The sequence below is a fragment of the Atta cephalotes genome (assembly GCF_000143395.1).
Source record: "Atta cephalotes unplaced genomic scaffold scaffold00002, whole genome shotgun sequence".
NCBI classification, from domain to species: domain Eukaryota; kingdom Metazoa; phylum Arthropoda; class Insecta; order Hymenoptera; family Formicidae; genus Atta; species Atta cephalotes.
Window position 1 is genome coordinate 1,265,120 of NW_012130066.1, and position 2,572 is coordinate 1,267,691.

A 2,572-nucleotide genomic window follows, 5' to 3' on the forward strand; every position below is an offset into this window, starting at 1 on the left:
TCTACACACACACACACACACACACACACACACACAACAAAATATTAACTTATCAAATAATTATCTATTATTTTTTGTTTTTTTGCAACTTACCTCATCCTAGATCCGCTTCGCTTCCTATCACGTGTCCTATACGACTTAGTCCTACTAACAGAACGTGAACAGCTTCTTGATCTGGACTTCGAAATTTTTTTACTAACAGTTCTATCATTGAAAGCAGGACTATCCGATCTCCGCCGTCTGAGATACGAATAATTGACTTTTCTTGAATTCGACGAAGACACATGTGATGTGCTACCATGAGTTTCTTCTTCCCCGCCGAAGCTTGTAATGTAAGTAATCTGTCCCGCATTTACAGGTGATGTGGACCGCGATCGTGACTTGGAAGAAGACTTTCTGTAAGGATTATATTCCGGGCTTTCCCTAGCTGCATAACTGAGACAAAAGAATTTGTATAAGCGATAACGTAAAAAAGTATTTGCTTTGTGAAAGTGTAATGAATTATTACCTAGGCGGACTCATAACACGGCCTATCATCTTCTTTTCCCTGAATGCACGTCTTTCTCTACGTGACCGTCGACCCTATTATATATCAAAATATAAAACAAACATTAAAACATATATTAAATATTATATTAAATATTACATTAATGTGATATATTTTCTAACATTATAGTATATTATAATATATACTGTATATACAATTACATATTATATAAATATATGAGTTGTTTGAATTACATTGCAAACACTTACTGAGTACATAGCTTTTTCTTCCTCTTGCTTGCGGGCCTGTCGCAAGGTTTCAGCTTCTTCAAAATCTTGTGTTAAAAAGCTAAAGTAATCAGCACCTAAAAGTCCATATTTTTGAGCTACTAAATTCATCTCATGTGCCTGAGATGGTTCTATTTGAGATACATCCACGCATATATCTGGAAAATAACATTAAAAAATTAATTCATTCTTGTAGTATTCCAGAGTACATTAATGTATTATTGAAACCGAATATATCAAAAATGCATCGACTCGTATTTTTGTTGTTCAAATTACATAGTACAGTCAATATAATGTTTGAAGCATTCTCTCAAATATTTTAAAGCATTTAGAATGAAATTTCGACCTCACTCATAGACTAGGGATGAATTTATTATATATATGATAATTATATATATATAATTTCTAATTATATGTATACATAATTATATACATTTTGTGTAAACATAAATGTATATATTTTTTGTGCAGAAATTTAAATAAATCACTAGCATCAGTTTTTATGCAAAATGCCCGATTAAAATATAATAAACAGTGCATTAAATAATGGTACCTAAATCTATATCGCTGTCTTCATCATCTCCCTTCTCTTCCGATATAACTGGGTCTATTGTTTTTACTGGTTCAGGTATTGGCTCTTCTGTTTCATAATTATATCCGATGGCAGCGTTATTAGCAGATTTTTTCTTATCTTTCGCAGCATCCAACTTCGTTGATGAACCAAACTGTTCTTCTAAATGTATTTGATGAAGAAATTTTTCTTCAGTCACTGAAAAAAAATCATTTAAATAAAAATATAATAGACTGGTAAGATTTTTTTGTACAATGGAGAAAAGAGAAACAATGTACCGCCTAAAAACTCATTTTGCACAATTATACGGTATCGTTCATAGTTGATATGTCTATCTTCACTTGTCAGAGCAATATCAACATCAATAGTATCTATAGGCTCTGGTATCCAATCCAGATGTGCCCGTACATCAAACCGATCTATAAGATTGTCATCATTGCCTTGCCATGGCATCCTAATAAAACATATTATTTTTTGCAAATGAACGAGCATAATTAGCAGCCGTACTATGTTGCAGAACTCACATATTTGCAGGACTGTCACCTGCAGCAGCTATTGCCGGATCCAAGTGTATCTTGCATGGTCTACCATGCAGCTGCAGAAACTGAGTAGGATCTGATTTCTAAATAGAACACAAAAATACACTTATTATACACAGAAATATTTCTATTCACAATGATAATTTAAATATAGAACAAAGAGGCACGAAAGGCACAATGGAAGTTAACCAAGAAATAGAGGATATGTATTTTTCGTAAAAATAATGCGTGCATTGATCCGTTTCAAACTGCACGAAGGAAGAAATTCCATTATATATGTTTTTGCGCAGTGCTTACGATTTTCTCGTAGTAATCCCTTCTACGTTCCGCTCTGCGACGATAATCGACCAGCATACCGCGAATCTTCTTTTCCTGCTTGCGTGCCTCGTGCCACATTCTGCCGCCGGTCTTCTTCACAGAGAAACTCATTTTCTTTTTCTCAACGCTGTAGATCAATTTCGTGCGGCTAATTCGACACAAGTGCCATTTGTCCAGTTGTAAACGCTAAAAAATTGAAGCACTAATAATTGACACGCTTTCCTCTCCCGCGAGACGGACATGTCTGATGTCTGATGTTGCCTTAAGAACAGCGACTTCTCACGGGATTGGCGGAAATCGCTTGTCTATAATCAAATTGCTCTCATGATGATGATCACTGGATCGATAATAAACTATCTAATCTTGTTAC

At 34.5% G+C, this 2,572-nt stretch overlaps 1 protein-coding gene across 1 annotated transcript in view; it reads right to left on the bottom strand.

The window, feature by feature from the left end:
* The window catches only part of LOC105619643 (CLK4-associating serine/arginine rich protein), an 8,253-nt gene extending 5,940 nt beyond the window's left edge, over window positions 1-2,313 (bottom strand). The window contains exons 1-7 of the mRNA XM_012201167.1: window positions 2,182-2,313; window positions 1,870-1,967; window positions 1,624-1,799; window positions 1,328-1,543; window positions 757-932; window positions 509-582; window positions 94-435 (exon numbers count right to left, since the gene is read on the bottom strand). Coding sequence (XP_012056557.1) covers window positions 94-435; window positions 509-582; window positions 757-932; window positions 1,328-1,543; window positions 1,624-1,799; window positions 1,870-1,967; window positions 2,182-2,313 — 1,214 coding nt within the window. The remainder of the gene's footprint in view (window positions 1-93; window positions 436-508; window positions 583-756; window positions 933-1,327; window positions 1,544-1,623; window positions 1,800-1,869; window positions 1,968-2,181) is intronic.
* Between the last annotated feature and the right edge of the window lie 259 nt (window positions 2,314-2,572).